Source organism: Lycium barbarum, chromosome 7 (genome assembly GCF_019175385.1).
Source record: "Lycium barbarum isolate Lr01 chromosome 7, ASM1917538v2, whole genome shotgun sequence".
Classification (NCBI taxonomy): Eukaryota; Viridiplantae; Streptophyta; class Magnoliopsida; order Solanales; family Solanaceae; genus Lycium; species Lycium barbarum.
Window position 1 is genome coordinate 106,546,999 of NC_083343.1, and position 16,097 is coordinate 106,563,095.

Here is a 16,097-nt window from a genome sequence, read left to right on the forward strand (position 1 = left end):
AGCTTTTATTTTATTAGATTATTAATTATATTTTTTTTATCACAACTTGTAGTCAAATTTCTTGATGATCTCTATTACTATTATTACTTTTATTATTATTATTAATAATAATCTTGAACTTGGACGGATTTTTCGAATAGATTCGGGTCCAAACTGCTGTCATTTTGTTCTTTGCATATTAGATGAAAAGAGGAAAGTTTCGATTTCGCAATTAAAGAGGATATTAAGCTATGATTTTTATGATTACTAGTAAGAAATTAAGGTGAATGAATTAAGGAAAGAAAGTGAAATTGAAAAGAGAAGAGAAGAGAAAATCAAACTAGAATAAATGAAAGAATATAAAAGGCACAAAGAAAGGGGTTTTGTAGCCGTGGAATTTCGACGAGAATTGGGGAATGTTTGATTTTAAGGAAATTTAGAGATGACGAGGTCTTAGGAATTTTAAGTAAATAACAATAAGTTATGGATATTTGGTTTTGGGGGTAACCTGATGCCTTTGGGGATTTTTAGTTGGAAAGGAATTATGAGTTGGGTAGAAACTTTAGGAAATGGGTGAAAAAAAAATTATTTGGTTTATTTGGGGAATATAGTAATTTCAAATAGATTTTCATAATGATAATAAAAGTAGAGGGACAAAATATTTTGGTAAATAGTTTTATTACTTGTAATAGTAAAGTAATCATAGAAATATAACAACAACTATAAGTGTGACGCTAATACAAAAAATATGTTTAAATAAATATTTATAGAGAAGACAAATAGGATTAACACTGCAATCAAGCCAGAAGGAGAACAAATGCATGAGTGATTTTTTTTTTCTAGTAAAACGAAAAGGTAGTAGTAGCAGTAGCAGTAGCAATAATGATGATGATGATGATAATAAAAATAATAATAATAATAATAATAATAGTACTAATAATAGTACTAATAATAATAATAATAGTACTAATAATAGTACTAATAATAATAGTAATAATAATAGTAATAATAATAATAGTAATAATAATAGTAATAGTAATAGTAATAGTAATAATAATAATAATAGTAATAGTAATAATAATAGAAATAATAATAATAATAATAATAATAATAGTAATAGTAATAATAATAGAAATAATAATAATAATAATAATAATAATAATAATAATAGAGATCATCAAGAAATTTAACTATAGGTTGTGATAAAAAAATATAATTAATATTAAAATAGAAGCTTAACGATGTAAATTGGACAAAAGGATGGACAAAATTGGGCATCAACATGAGACTGTTAGAAATAAGGGTATGTTAGACCCCATAGGTGGATGTCAGGGGTATTTGGGAGCTCAAAGGTGAATGACAGGGGTATTTGGGGGCTCAAAGGTGGATGGAGAGTATTTTTGCACCAATTTTAATAGTTCGAGGGTATTTTAGGCCCTTTTCCGTTTATCTTTTTTGAGTTGAATAACGTGTCTGGCTTTTGGAGTTTGATGTGTTTTTGGTCATTTTTATGTTGAGTTTCAAAAGTTTTATTGTGTCCTATATCACTTGTAGGATATTATGATACGAAAACATAAACTTATGTCGCGCGACACATATAAACTTATAACGAGGGAAAAGTGCCGAAGGGCGAAAAATTAAGACAGCCTCGGAATAGAGTCTGCAACTTAAATGACCCCAAAAGTGGGATTTTGATCCAAAATAACCCACACACAAAAAAAAAAAAAAAAAAAACCTTTTGCTCACAAAATTAGTGGGCAATAGGAGTTAACTGTGACGGCTACAGTTAAGTCCTATTGCGCATTAATTTTGTGCGCAATAGGGGATAGTTTTATTTTCCCCACACTTTGTATAATTTCAAAGTTTTGAAATTCATGTTTTTTTCATACTTTGACCAAAGATTAGTTATGTTTCATAACTCCGGAATATCAATATTTTGTATAGAACCTGATATTTTTTTCTGCGAACAATAATGTAGGCTCAATACACCAAGTATACCTAAACGTTTGGATCGTCGTTTTAAGGGTTGTAAAGTGCCCCGAAGTAAGCTTTGTTTGAAAACTTGTTATCGTTAGGTTTAAGTATTTTATTTTATAAGGTTTTGATTTAAGCGTTTTATTATTTAGAGGATTATGACATTATTATTGTGAGTGAGATTTGTGTTCATGTGTGGCACCTTTGATTATATATTCTTGTTGGTATTGTTATCATGCATTCACTCTTTCACATATATATTGTTAGGATCGGGTTGCGGGCCGCAACACTAACTAGAATCTGGCTGCACGTACATCAACACTTACTGGGATCGGGTTTCACGTACCACAACACTGACTGAGATTGGGTTTCACGTTCCACAACACTGACTGAGGTCGAGTTGTGCGTTCCGCAGCAGGTACACGGACTTAGCGGTCCCCCATGGGTCATGACTGTCAAGGTGACGAAATATTCTGCTCGAAGCGTGTGTGAATCATTGCATATGCATTGCATTCATACCATATACATAATGCATTGTATCTTATCATCTCTCATGCCTGATTATGACATAGATTTGTGATTGTACTTCTCTGAGACTTGTAACGATTGGGTTTAGTTGCTATGGCCATAGGCTGTGATTGTGATTTATTGAGTGTTTTACTAGATTGTCCATGATATGCGGAAATGACCTAGTGGGCGTGATTGTGTTCAATATTTGAATGGTAAGAAGGTTTGTCGTTCCTTGTTAGCCAAACCTCTCGAATAGTATGTTGACTACTGAGTGGTTAGTATATGAGCGTCCTTGAGGGCAGTAGTAAATAATGTGGGGATTGCGAAAGGTTGTCCTTGTGGCGTACTTGTTAAATGTAGGGAAATCTCATAAATGGTTGGTGTTAGGGAAAAAACTAAATACCTTGAACTACTTGCTAATTTGTGAATCAAATTGAGTTAGGATGAAGCTTGTTTTGAGATACATAGAGTTGGACTTAGAACCTGCCTACCATGTTTATTTGTGATATCTAATTGTTATTCTAACCATTGTCGGCCTATGATGCTTACCATTACTAGTGTTGTACTGATACTACTCTTGCTACATCTTATTCGGGGTGTAGAGTCTTACAGGTTGATAGCTTGATTCGAGAGTTTCCGGAAGATGCGCGGTACCTATCTTGAAGACCTCCACCATCCTCATCCCTAGATGGCAATTGAGTTATCTTTATTTATTTTGAGTATTGTACCTTCAAATCTTAGTCGTTTTTGTACTAGTCTAGACTAGGTTTTGGGAAGGTTGTTATGTTTAAGCCAACTTTGTAATTAATTTCGTTTATCTATAAAAAAAGTTATTTCCGTTTGATTATGTTTATGACTTAATATTGAATGGATCCTATTTTATGTTTGAAAAATGACACGTGATTGTGTTCAAGGGGTCGCCTACCGAGGTGGGAATGGTAGGTGCCCGCGTGATCCTAAAATGGGTCGTGACAATGGGCTCTTGAGAGAGCTTTTGAGATGGATGATGAGAGGGCTCCTCAGCGGTCTCCCGAGCGGGCCCCGGAGCCGGAGCTGTAGATGGAGCTGGATCCTAAGAAATAGAAAATTATTTAATAATCAGTAGAAGTTTTTTAATTTGTTAAAATAATATTTTAAACACTTACATCTTGGCTCTGAAACATGTCGAAGTCCGTGAATGTGTAGTCGTACTCCAGCTCTTTTCCACCCTGTAGATCACGAACTGGCCGCTCATCCTGTGGATGACAAACTGGCAGCTGCGCAGACACTGATGCCTTTACTGATCCCCATTCTATGTGATCTGAATATAGTTGTGCCAGTGTATATAGAGGTGTTGACGGTCGGTAAGAAATCGACGGGCGCTCTGAAGTCGATAGGAGCTCTGAAGTCGACGGATGCTGCTGGGCTGGAGCAGGAACAATAGCATGCTTGTTAGGCTCATCTACTAGACGCAGGCCTCCAACGACACCACCTCGGCCACCAGCCTCTCTGGCCCAACCCCCTCTATCACCAGCCCCTCTGGCCCCACCCCCTCTGACACTCCCCCTTCTGCCACCACCACCTCTATCACCACCGCCCCCACGAGCACGAGCACTACCACGACCACCCGCTGCCTGAAACGGGATCTCTAGAACACGCTCAAGGATACGTCCGAGCTCTTGTGATAGTCGCATACCACTAATCGACTAGCTCAACGATCCGGGCGGCAAATCCCGTTGTCTCGGGGGAATCCATATGGTCCATGCCCACCCAGCGTATCGTTTGTACGGTCTGTAGTTGCATTTGTTTACAAATATTAATGATTGAATAAATTTGTAATGTAATATAAAATACGATTAATTAAATTTAAGTGGGGTAAACTTACCAACGCCTCATACTGTCCCGCGAGTGCTACATATCCTCTGTTATCTGCATGACGCATCTTGGGGTTGCCAATCAAGCTGTGTGTGATCTGTCGGTACCACATCATGTACTCTAGGATCGGAGTCATATGTCTGACCACCGCTAACGTCCCTGTCCTATGATCCCAACGCTGGATCTGCTCTTGCATAAAGGCCAGGTATGCAGGAGTGACGATTGCACTCTCGTCCCGCATATAGTGGTCGTTCTCCCAAAGAACCGGCTCAAATATATCCTGTACATGCCCAAACTGTCGTAAGACGCGATGGGGCGCGTGATCCTCAACGATATTCATGTGTATTAATGGATACCGCGACCTCCACATAGGCTCACCAGCTTTACAAAGTGTCGGCAATTGATCCAAAATCTGATCATACGGCCTCTATATAAAAAACTGTAAAAAAAATGAATTAGTAAACAATAAAAGACAAAAATAGTAAAAAAAAAAGAAAAAAAAAAGAAGATAATAATGTAAAATCCAAAAAACTTTCTATGTCCGTCGTCATACGATCTAACTGATCCCTGAATGGAAGAGGTATGTGGTGCGTATCCATATCTCGGATTACGCCTCCCGTCCATCTCCGCTCTTAAGGCTTGCCCTCAGCAATGAAGTCAGGCTGAGGCTGCGCAGCTACGGGCTGAAAATACCCTATCTTAGATCACACCCATATATGAAAGGGTCATTAAAAAAAATGTTTTATTATTCGTCATTTCAAAAAGCTATATTTAGACTAAAATTACACAAACTTAAATATATTACCTAGAGGAGCGCGTGAAATCCAGAGACATCTCTCTTATCGCTCTTATCGCCCATAGACGCTCGACCTAATGCTCGATAAATGTAAGCCAGAATAGCAGCGCCCCAACTATAACATCCCAACTCGCCCAGATCCTCCAGAAATAACAAATACTTTAAGCTCACATGGTAACCTGATGTGTTCAGGAACAGGATGCCCCCGAATATGATGAGTAAGTGCAGACGGGCACGACGATCTACATCCACCTGAGGTGTGTCGTCTGTAGTAGGTTGCTCGATTTCTAAGAGGCGTAAGTGAGTACAAAGGGCAACCATCGACATCTGAGTCTGTCCATGGATCTCACCCTCCTGAGGTACGTAATCAGTGAGCCTAGCCAACTCCTCCCGATACGACGGCAACAGCTGAGGCTCCTCAATGTATAACAGGCGTCCATCTACCTGTAGTCCATACATGACCTCCAAATCCTGAAGCGTGATAGTGGTCTCACCAGTGCGGAGATGAAATGTGTGGGTCTCCGGTCGCCATCGCTCAACCATGGCCCTCACAAGAGCCCTATCATGTTGTACCCGACCAGCAGCGATGCAATGGTAGATACCGCCCCGATAAAGTATATCTAACACGCGAGGAAGTGAGGGCCGAGCCCCTAAAAGATTACACGTATGTTCCACCTTACGAGTACGGAACAACGTACTGGAATCTATCACCTTATCCCATAATAGCTGGGACCTATCTATAAATAAAGCACTGATGGATCGAAGGGCCCCGGATGAAGGCTGGGATCCATGGAGGTGTCGTATCTGTGTTAATAATTTTTAATTAATCATTAACATGTAATATTAATTATGTAATCCTTTATCGAAAAATTATACTAACTAACTAATCCTTTAATGGAAAATTATATTAACTATCTAAATTTGTGAATTAATAATTGTTAATTAATTATTATACTAACTAATATTATATTAATGATATTTTTAATCCTAAACTAAGGATGTTCAATCCTAAACTAAGGATTAAATATTTCTAATTAATAATTAATTATTATACTAACTACAATTAACTAACTAATATTATATTAATGATATTTTTAATCCTAAACTAAGGACATTAAATCCTAAACTAAGGATTAACTATTTCTAATTAATAATTTTTAATTAATTATATTAACTACAATTAACTAACTAATAGTATATTAATGATATTTTTTATCCTAAACTAATGATGTTTAATCCTAAACTAAGGATTTTCAATTTCTAATTAATAATTATTAATTAGTTATTATAATAACTACAATTAACTAACAAATATAATATTAGAGATTAACTATTTCTAATTAACAATTGATAATTAGTTAGACAACTAATTATCACATTAACACATAAATTAGCTAACTAATTAGCACGTAAAATTAGATAACTAATTAGCAAATAAAATTAGATTAACACATACAATTAGATAACTAATTAGCACATTAACAATTAACATGGATTAAACAATTTTACAAATAAATAAATTAAAAATTAGATAATTAACAAATAAAGATATTATTAGGAGATTAGTGCATTTTCCTATAATAAAAAAAATTAACAAATAATTTAAAATTAACAAATCATTAACAAATAATTAACAATTAACTAATCAGATAATTAACAAATTAAAAAAAAATTAAAAAAATGAAAAAAGGGGTTGGGCAGTGCGTAGACAGCCCTATTGCGCACAAAAAAAATGCGTTATTTTTTTTCGAAATCCGCGACTATTAAACATTAATCATGCTTAGGATAATATTATATTTAACAATGTAATTAGAAAATTCATGGTAAAATAACTAGATTAAAGGTTGTTTTTAAGTTTTTGAAATCGTGTTCTACGACGCTTTATTCTGAAATCCAAGCTTCAAAACTTGTTCCTTGACTTGAATATACCGAGAATATTGACTTTTGGGTTAAAAAATACTCCCTCCGGATAAAAAAAAGAGTCCTCTTAGCAAATCAAGAAATAATTAACCTTGTTTTTCCATATTTGCCCCTATTAAGTGTTATATGATCAAATTCCAATGTCTATTTGATTAGGGGTAGTTTAGTCAAATTATCTATTTTTGTCTAGGAGTTAGTATTTTCTTAAGGGGTGTGCAAATGACTAAGTGGACTCTTTTTTTGATCCGGAGGGAGTAACACGAAAATGACACTTTTGGAACGTGGGACCTTGGAAATTGTGTTAATGGCGTAAATAGTTTAAAAAATGGTGGGGGGACTGATGGTGGGAAAGAGACGGTCGGGATCTTTATTAAGTGCCTTTTGAGCACAAAATTAGTGCGCAATAGGACTTAACGGTGACCGTCACAGTTAACTCCTATTGCACACTAAGTTTGTGCGCAAAATTCACTTTTGTAACTTCTTTTTTTATGAATTATTTTGGATCAAAATCTACTTTTGAGATCATTTAAATTACGGACTCCTCGAAATAGGGCATTTGTGCGAATGACCAATGTATATTTGGGTGTGGGCCCACTGTGACATTATTTTTTACTAAATGAACGGAATGAACGAGTCGACGCGGTTGCTCTTCCACCAAGGAATTCGGCATTAAGTCAGTATCCCAAAAAAGTGGAACATCAATTTATTTATCTATTTAAAGAGCTCAAGTTGGCATGACAATTGACAATTCTACTGTACATTATTTCAACTTCAATGTGTGAGGTGAAATATCGAGATAATGTTTTGAAAGTGTATTTCAACTTTCAAATGAGATATTACTTCCAGGTCACAAACTTCTTTTACAAGTTCATATCTAAACACAAGTTTAACTTCAAACATTTATTTTTCAATTATAATATAATACAGATATTGTCCAAACGCCTGGGTTAGCAGGCAACTTCTTTAGGATTTCTTTTAATAGAAATCGTCCAAATTGGCTCTTGTACTATTAAAAAAATCATTTTGCCTTGCATTACACTTTTGATCCGTTCATACTCTTGTCGTTTGTAGATGGTATTATATTTTTCCTCACCGCTAATGGAGTTTCAAAAAAAAAAAGTGTGGATTTCGTGTGTTCAAATTTTTCGAGAAAAAGATTCAAATTTACCCATCAATTTTTTTTCTATAGTTTAATTTTACCCTCAAGTTGGAGTGTGTTTAGGGATTAAGAGCAAATAAAAGTGGTTGATTAAAAAAAAAAATCCATGCAGAAGAAGCCAACCCAGACATTGGCATTATCTATAACTATGACACCTTTCAAGTGCAACTTCTGAATTAGAGGCCAATTAATAAGCCATATATTCAATCGCCCTTCTACCTAACTTTTCAATGTTCTATCGACCAACCTTCTCTTTTCTCGGATGTTCGGTAGAGCTTAATAGTTTTGCTTCAAATTATATATTTTTATATTAACAAAATTTATTTATTATATAATTAAGTTATTCAAAACTAAGATAATAAAAAACATTATAATTCAAAACTCATAAGCTAAATATCTTGCGGCGCCTCTGATTTCAGGGCATTTAGAACCTAGGGTCCGGAACCAAAATGCCCTAAAAAAAAACATTTTGAACCAAAATACCCCAACAAAAAAAAAGTTACCAAATTATCTTTAGCGCAATATTTTACTGCGCTATAGCACTTGACGGAGACGGAGCCGTTAAGTGCTATAACGCAGTATTTTACTGCGTTATAGAAGCAATTTTTTTTTCTATAACGCAGTAAAATACTGCGTTATAGAAACAACACCAAAAAAAAAAAAACTATAACGCAGTAAAATACTGCGTTATATAAACAGTACAAAAAAAAAATTGGCCAATTTTATTTTTTGCTAACACTTAGTGTTATTTTCCATACTTTGACTAATGATTAGTCGTGTGTCAAGACTCCGAAACGTCAATGTTTTATATAGAACCTAATATTTTTTTCTGCGTACAATAATGTAGGCCCAATACATCAAGGATACGTAGACGTTCGGATCGTCATTTTAGGGGTTGAAAAGGTGCTCGAAGTAAGTTTTGTTTTAAAAAACTTAGTGTTTTTTCCATACTTTGACCAACGATTAGTTGTGTGTCAAGACTCCGAAACGTCAATGTTTTATATATAACCTGATATTTTTTTCTGCATATAATAATGTAGGCCCAATACATCAAGGATACGTAGACGTTCGGATAGTCATTTTAGGGGTTGAAAAGGTGCCCGAAGTAAGTTTTGTTTGAAAAAACTTAGTGTTTTTTCCATACTTTGACCAACGATTAGTCGTGTGTCAAGACTCCGAAACGTCAATAGTTTATATAGAACCTGATATTTTTTCTGCCTACAATAATGTAGGCTCAATACATCAAGGATACGTAGACGTTCGGATAGTCATTTTAGGGGTTGAAAAGGTACCCGAAGTAAGTTTTATTTGGAAACTTTAGGGTGTTTTATTTTTTAAGATTTTGATTTAAGCGTATTATTTTTTAATCAAGACATAAATTTATTTTGAATATAAATATAATTCTAAAAAACATAGGGAGAAAAACTAGTTGTAAAGTCGTCAAACTTTATATGGTCATAACTTTGCGCTCGGACGTCTGTTTTATGCATTTTTTTTTTTGAACTTGCGTATTTTTTCGAGATCTATGCGGACAAATGGCCGTAAGGAGGTTTGGCCGAGCCGATTTTTAAAAAAACACCTTTTATCCCATTCAATTTTAATTTTCCCCCAAATTGGCGTAAAATTTTCAGTTTTATTTACTTATAAGATGATGATACGCAATAAATTTCAACGTAAAAATCCCGGGGTAATGTAGCTGTGAATGTCAATTTCACTTTTGCGGTTTCAATTTTTAAAAATAAAGCTGACTAATTTTCTCGATATATTAAGTTGACTAAAATAACCTTACAGTCAAACACTAAGTTTTTTCAAATAAAACTTACTTCGGGCACCTTTTCAACCCCTTAAATGACGATCCGAACGTCTACGTATCCTTGATGTATTGAGCCTACATTATTGTACGCAGAAAAAAAATATCAGGTTCTATATAAAATATTGACGTTTCGGAGTCTTGACACACGACTAATCATTCGTCAAAGTATGGAAAATAACACTAAGTGTTGCAAAAAATAAAGTTGGCCAATTTTTTTTTGTACTGTTTATATAACGCAGTATTTTACTGCGTTATAGAATTATTATTTTTTTGGTACTGTTTCTATAACGCAGTATTTTACTGCGTTATAGAATTTTTTTTTATTTTTTTGTTTTTTTTAACTGCCTTCTATAGCGCAGTATTTTACTGCGTTATAGAAAAAAAAAATTGCTTCTATAACGCAGTAAAATACTACGTTATAACACTTAACGGCTCCGTCTCCGTCAAGTGCTATAGCGCAGTAAAATACTGCACTAAATGTACTTTGGTAACTTTTTTTTTATTGGGTATTTTGGTTCAAAATAATTTTTTTTAGGGCATTTTGGTTCCGGACTCTAGAACCTATCATCTAAACTTTAACGTTGATGTTACAAGATTTAGGAGCATGGATGGACATTTGCTGGCCACAGGAAATGGACCATCAAAAAAGCATTAATGTTAACGTCAGACGGATTCTACGATGTGGGAATTCCTATTTTGTCTGGGTCACACTTTCAAGCAGCAAGTCTCACACTAGGAACTACGAAGTTAACCCCACAACATCCAATTGCACGACATATCTTATTCACCGTTCATTTTTTTCCCCTATCAAATTATGATGGAAAATGATGACAAAGCATTAGCTAATGAGTTGGTTTTCACCTTTTCTTTGTTTCTATAATAAAAAAAATGTGGAGTAGCTTTTTTCAAATTGAAACATTAATGTGATAGTCCTAGATCTCTTATACGTACTGTCTCTATAATGGGATGCTTAATTAGCCTTAATTCTTGTGCACTCTTAACATTTTGAATTTCACACATGCATGATCCATAAAATTAAGGATGATGATTGAGATCCTAACCCTCTTCCTCTCGTTCTCTCTTTATATACTCCAATACATACTAGTTTCTCAGTATATACATGTGTTGTATATGTACACCAAGTCGGCTAGTCATATAGTATTATTGCAAAACATAAACATATAAAAAATTACTTTAATATGAATTTAAAAGGATATTCTTGATTTTCAGGGAAAAAGTTCAATTCTTGAGATAAACACATGCTCGTACTTAATAGTAGCTTGCGTTGTATATTTATTATATATTCTAGTTATGTGAGGCTCGTACTAAGCCCGGGCCCAAACTCAAGATATAAAAGTAAATATTTTAACTAAAGAAATATAATAATTTATACATAGTTAATGAACTTTTAAGACAAATACATAATTTAACTTATGCAGCGGATGGAGCTGCTCCTCTCTTAATTAGGGATTAGGGGTTTGAACGTGGATATGGAAAAAATCTTTGGAGGAAGCGCTCCCCCCGAATAGGCGCGATACAGTGCGAATTATCTGGATTAATTAGGCTCAAATGCGGATATCAAGCACCAACCAGAAAACCAAAGAACATGAAAAATGAGGTAGGAGGTTCGATAGCTTTTCAAAAGTAGACCTTAAAAATAAAAAATAAAAAAATTGACTTAAATAAATAAGATTAGGACCTAAAAGTAATTAATTAAAAAGTTTTAAAAAAATTTGAAAATTATTGTGAGGACTACAAAAGTCCCCAGGTTTGATAGATTTTGAAAAGTAGACCTTAAAAATAAAAAACAAAAAATTTGACTTAAATAAATAAAATTAGGACCTAAAAGTAATTAATTAAAAAGTTTTAAAAAAATTGGGAAATTATTGTGAGGACTACAAAAATCCCCACATTTGCTCTTATATATAATAGTAATATGTGCTAGTTTACTACCGAGGATGTAGGCTTGGTTTAATCTTGTTAAATCCTTATGTTATTTAATTTCTTCTACTATACTTGCATTGCATATAATTATGTGCTAGTTTACCATCGGTATTTCTCAACAATAATATGATTTGTTACACACATTGAGAATATACATAAATATTTTTTGCTTTTCCATACTACTGAATATTTAGATTCCTTGTAGTCTTGTTGAAGGAAAGAATTAGCCCCTCTGTCTCAATTTGTGTGATATTTTTCGCTTTCGAGATTCAAACTGTATGAAATTTAATCAAAATTTTAAAATGTAGTTTTTCACCAAATTAATATGAAAAAAGTTGCAACTTATAGTACTTTTCATGTAGTTTTAAAATATATAAATTTTAATCTTAATATATTGAGTTGATTTATTTAATTTAGTTTCAAAGTTTAGTCAAATTGACTATTGCAAAGCAAAAAATATCTAATAAATTGGGATGGAGGGAGGAACAAAAAATGAAGGCGACGTGACTTAACGTTGATGTAGGAGCGGTGTAACGGGTAGCCAAGATGACAATTGAGTAGAAGCATAACTCAAGAAATTTTTTGACATTTCTGTTTTCCCCAAGGGTATTTTCTAACAAGTTTAACAGATCTTACCAAAGAGGATTTCTCACATCGAAATATTCCAAACTAGTTTATCAGTATAGAAAATCACAAAAACTTTAGTTAAACTTTGACAGGTCAGATATGTCAGTTGAAACAAGGGGTGCCCAAATAGATCCTTTGTGGCTTTCTCTCATTATTAATGCCCAAACGAATTCTAAGATGTGCAATTTCATGGTGTTATATGTGGATGCAGTTCCAAACAATTGGCTTTTTGTTTTTTTTTCGCTTGCATGGACTCCAATTGTACAACATTACATCTAGCTAACCTAGATAAAATGCCTGGCATGTGTTATTCATACCCCATTATTTATCTATGAAACATCAATGACAATGATGCCAAAGCAAATGAGTTTTCAAAATAATTATTTGTAATTGAAACTTACTGACAATGATAGATGCCAAAGCATCGTCCGTAAAGGCAGAAACGTTTTCTAACTGAAATTTTCAATTTATGAAGCTCCAATTTGAAACTTCTAACTTTGAATTTCTAATTAAGAGTGAAGGATTCAATCGATTCCATTAGTTAATTAGTTAGTTTTTCACTTTTTTTTTGTTTCTCTTAAGAGTTTAGATACCCGCTTCAAAATTTTATATTCGTTCAGTGAATTTTTGTTTTTATTTCATATTTCTAGTTGTCTTGTTGAAGGAATGAGAACAAAATTCAGAAGATGTGGTGCAGCGGATGAGGCTACTCATTTTTTAATCAAAAGTCTCGATTTCAAACTCTGATAAGGGGCGATTTCCCAAATGAATCCCACACGGTGCAAATTCAAAATAATCAGACTGTAGTGCAGATACCAAACACCTACTGAAAAAAAAAAAAAATCTAGAAGGCAGGCGGAAATAGATATGAGCATGACATACATTGATGTTTGGGCAAGTGGTGCAACCTGTAGCCGAGACGACAATTGAGTAAAAGCATATTTTAAGGAAAATGACCATTTTTCTCACATCGAAACTTCCTAGCTAGTTTAGTAGCAGCAAATCACAAAATCTTTAGCATAACTTTTTGACAGTTCATATGTCAAGTTTTCCACAGGGGTGCACTAACACATCCTTGTCAGCATCATTAGCATCCACCTTTTATTTTTTCCAACCATTGTTCTCCTGATGTTGCTCTAAGCAAAATACTCATGTTGTTTGATACTACTAATATTTAAATGAAAGTTTTCATTGTTAGACAAATGCTTACAAAGTCATAAAGTTTCACAAAATTATAGCTTGTAGATATTACATAAAACCATAAATTTTCAAAGTTCTTTTATTATTACTGTGTCAAGTTAAATTATGACAAACATGAAAGGGGAGTAAAACTTACCTTGGTTTGTCGGTCAATGTACGAGAAATTCATATTTATATACTGTTCGCTCAGTTTAATTGTCTTTAATTCAATAATCCCAATTTCAAGAATATCAAGACTTCAAAATCATTTGTTTTGAATATTTAAAATAGTTGGTGTAAATACTCACTGCAAAATAACCTTTTACTATTAACTAGAATAGTGGGATGAAATTGGAAAAACTAGTACACTATTAAATATTCTTTAATTTCTTTTTAAACATTACTATTATATATAAGAGCAAATGTGGGGACTTTTGTAGTCCTCACAATAATTTCCCAATTTTTTTAAAACTTTTTAATTAATTACTTTTAGGTCCTAATCTTATTTATTTAAATTATTTTTTTATTTTTTGTTTTTAAGGTCTACTTTTCAAAAGCTATTGAACCTGGGGACTTTTGTAGTCCTCACAATAATTTTCAATTTTTTTAAAAACTTTTTAATTAATTACTTTTAGGTCCTAATCTTATTTATTTAAGTCAATTTTTTTGTTTTTTGTTTTTAAGGTCTACTTTTGAAAAGCTATCGAACCTCCTACCTCATTTTTCATGTTCTTTGTTTTTCTGGTTGGTGCTCGATATCCGCATTTGAGCCCAATTAATCCAGATTATTCGCACTGTATCGCGCCTATTCGGGGGGAACGCTTCCTCCAAAGATTTTTTCCATATCCATGTTCGAACCCCTAATCCCTAATTAAGAGAAGAGCAGCTCCATCCGATGCACAAGTTAAATTATGTATTTGTTTTAAAAGTTCATTAACTATGTATAGATTATTTATTTAGAACTAAATAACTTCAGAAAATTAGGATACATAAGTTATAAATGTCAAATTCTGGCTCCACATTTGATTTGAAGTAAATATTTTCATCAAAATGGAAGTTAAAATATTAAAGGAGTGGAATGAAAATGTTGTTTTCATATAACTACCCACTTGTGGGACTACAATGGGTATATGGTTGTTGTTGTACACTTGTACTAATACAAATTATATTTCTTTAGTTAAAATATCTACTTTTATATCTTGAGTTTGGGCCCGGGCCGAACCCCTAATTCCTAATTAAGAGAGGAGCAGCTCCATCCGCTGCACAAGTTAAATTATGTATTTGTCTTAAAAGTTCATTAACTATGTATAGTTATTTATTTAGAACTAAATAACTTCAGAAAATTAGGATACATAAGTTATAAATATCAAATTCTGGCTCTACATTTGATTTCAAGTAAATAATTTCATCAAAATGGAAGTTAAAATATTAAAGAAGTGGAATGAAAATTTTGTTTTCATATAACTACCCACTTGTGGGACTACAATGGGTATATGGTTGTTGTTGTACACTTGTACTAACACAAATTATATTTCTTTAGTTAAAATATCTACTTTTATATCTTGAGTTTGGGCCCGAGCTTAGCACGAGCCTCACATAACTAGTCAAGTATATAACTATCATGAAAAAATGAAGTAAAATTTAGAAACGGTAGAAGCACCGATCTCCATATTTCCCAAGTTCTTGTTTAGAGAAGTGTGAAACATATGTTTCTTAAATATTAAAGGTCCAGATCAATTAGTTTTCTTTAAAAAATATATACTAATTAACCATAATTAAAAAAAGAGATGTTGCTATTTATGTTTTCCAATTTTGGTAAGAAAATATCCATCTTCCAAAATTTTGGGACTGAATGGAATTACTTCAATTAAATAGCATTAAATTTTAATATAAAATGTGTTTTTCCATATACAGCACTGACTCACGATCAAGATCTGTGATTTTTTTTTTTTAAATCTACGTATTTATTTTTTGAAAAAGTTTATCCTACAAATATTTCAATTTTTATGTCTTTGACATTTTATGGCAAAGTAATTCTTAACACTACTTTTTATTTAATATCTAAATGCTGGAAATTCTATTTTATGATTTACATTAGTTTCTCGTCGTAAATCAAGCACTTGATAAAAATAAATAAAATCATCAAAGAATATAGTGGCGGATGGAGCTCACTCCCTTGATCAAGAGGTCTCATATTCTAGCTGTAGGATAGAAAAATAGTTGATAGGGAGCGCTTATCTCGAATGGGCCCCACACAATATGAATTTGAGTATAAGGGCTTCGATGCGGATGTCGGGAAACTAAAGTAAGTAAATACTCTCTTCGTTCATTTTTTACGTGTC

At 33.2% G+C, this 16,097-nt stretch overlaps 2 protein-coding genes across 2 annotated transcripts; both read right to left on the reverse strand.

Moving 5' to 3' along the window:
• Positions 1-3,596: 3,596 nt before the first annotated feature.
• Positions 3,597-4,136, reverse strand: LOC132601705 (uncharacterized). Its single transcript, XM_060314774.1, has one exon. It carries the CDS (start codon positions 4,134-4,136, stop codon positions 3,597-3,599), a length of 540 nt encoding a protein of 179 aa, XP_060170757.1.
• Positions 4,137-5,122: 986 nt separating this feature from the next.
• On the reverse strand, positions 5,123-5,656 carry LOC132601706 (protein MAIN-LIKE 2-like). Its single transcript, XM_060314775.1, has one exon. It carries the CDS (start codon positions 5,654-5,656, stop codon positions 5,123-5,125), a length of 534 nt encoding a protein of 177 aa, XP_060170758.1.
• Positions 5,657-16,097: the final 10,441 nt, after the last annotated feature.

What these genes read in the sequence shown, in the direction of transcription:
- LOC132601705 (XM_060314774.1), bottom strand. Translation starts at nt 4,136, where the DNA reads ATGCGACTATCACAAGAGCTCGGACGTATCCTTGAGCGTGTTCTAGAG.
- LOC132601706 (XM_060314775.1), bottom strand. Translation starts at nt 5,656, where the DNA reads ATGGTTGAGCGATGGCGACCGGAGACCCACACATTTCATCTCCGCACT.